This window comes from Aplysia californica, unplaced genomic scaffold (genome assembly GCF_000002075.1).
Source record: "Aplysia californica isolate F4 #8 unplaced genomic scaffold, AplCal3.0 scaffold00159, whole genome shotgun sequence".
Taxonomy (NCBI): Eukaryota; Metazoa; Mollusca; class Gastropoda; order Aplysiida; family Aplysiidae; genus Aplysia; species Aplysia californica.
The window spans coordinates 515,559-517,337 of NW_004797429.1; the positions used below are offsets into that span (position 1 = coordinate 515,559).

Below are 1,779 nucleotides of genomic sequence, written 5' to 3' on the forward strand. Positions count from 1 at the left end.
CACTTCGTCGTCAAATCGGCCCAGTTTGTTGTCAGTCATTCCGAGGTTTAAGCCAAAAACAGGTGAAGATTTGACACCACTGGAGATGGGTGCGGTGATTGACAACTCACGTAGCATGATGCACCCAGATTTCGAGATCTGGCTTTTGGCTCCACCCACTTGCTGTGTTTTTGTTTGGTTGGCTACACATACTAATATCTTTGCCCATATGTTTTAATGCCTGTAATATGTTTGTGGGTTTTTTTTCGCCGACTTTCAGTATGTTTTCAAGAATTTTTTTCATTAATATTTAAAGGCCTTAGTTTGTGTTTTCGATTGGGTTTTTTCGCCGACTTTCAGTATGTTTTCAAGAAAGAAAACATGTGTTTTTCTTAAAGCAATTTAAAGCACTTTTCCTTATGTCACTGAGAATAGGAGCCCACAGTTAGCGCATATCTTACGTCTGAACTTACATGGTTTGATCCAATCAAAAGACAGTTTTGTAACAGAATAACCCGGTGCGTAATTCCTGCTAAATAATCTTACAGCTTAGAAAGGGTCCATGAGACATTTAAAAATGCATTCCCCAGAGCACGCAGTACAGAAAATATCCGTTATGGCTGAAGTATTTTTCTGTCGAAGTAACAACTAGAATGTTGCAATCTCGCCACAGCCAGGGGTACAGTACCCAGTGTCATGCTGATGTTCGTGTTTCCTTGTCATTGGCACATTGGAATTTTGGGGGGTTTCGGGGTTTTTGTTTTAGTAAGGTTTTACGGCGCTCGCAACTGTATAAGGTTATATGAGCGCCAAGAGGTGGATGTCAACAGAGAAGTCCAAACAGGGAATCAGGCTTACTCTGCTCACCTCTCTTGCCTCAACAGCACAAAGTCTGCTTCGACTATCAAGGCTCCCCGGAAATAGCAGTTCACGAGAGAGTGACTAACGTACAAAAGAAGTAGAGGAAAACTGATGATAGTAAGGATGAGAAAAGAAAAAGCAGCTGTTCCCCGTATGTTGTTCCGGCACATGACATTGACAAATCAGCCCATTTATAATTCTACTGTGCAAAGGAACGAGAAATGTCCCCCCCCCCCCTTTGGGGATGGCCTAAAGATACTTCAGATAGTAGCACTGCCCTGAGTGGGGGGGGGGGGTGCTGATGTTCATTTTTACTTTTCTGGAGCACTTTGGAATGTACTGTGTTGTTCAGGTGTTCGCACTGTTTTAATAGGTTTTGTTTCCTTTTTTTATATGTTTGTTTTGAGGTGGGTTTACGACTGTTGCTTTTCTTTTCTTTTTTTTTTTTTTTTAAACGATGAGGTCGGTTTTGGGAGACACACATGTGTATAACAGACAGTTTTTGTGAGAAAACGGGGTTTTTTAAATTTCCTTTTCTAAAAGAATTTAAATCAGCACAATGTTTGTGTGTTCGTGATATGCACTATGATTGTGGAACTCACTTTTACTTTGGTGACAGCTTAATTAAGACAAAGTGGGCACTTCTAACTGTCTCGTTGTTGCATTAATGTAGGGCTGGGTGTATTAGTTATTATCATGCCTCAAAAACAGAAATTAGAAGTTTTAAAAATGTATCTATTTATTCATTTTTCAACTTAGACATTCTAATGTGTTCACTCAAAGCTATACACGTTTAGATACATTTTCAAGCATTCGTTTCTTATTTGTATCTGTAAATTTCAAACTGATTTGTTCTCTATCTTATAGAATGCGTATACTTTTTATATACATATATAATGCTTTGATACAGAGTGGAAAAAAATGGATGGAAGGTGGGGG

General features: G+C 39.1%; 1 protein-coding gene across 1 annotated transcript in view; it reads left to right on the forward strand.

Annotated features, from left to right (window-relative positions):
* Positions 1 to 595: 595 nt before the first annotated feature.
* LOC106011669 overlaps positions 596 to 1,779 on the forward strand; it is a gene marked incomplete at its 3' end in the record, with an annotated part of 12,517 nt that continues 11,333 nt past the window's right edge. The window contains 1 exon segment of the mRNA XM_013082101.2: positions 596 to 604. Coding sequence (XP_012937555.2) covers positions 596 to 604 — 9 coding nt within the window.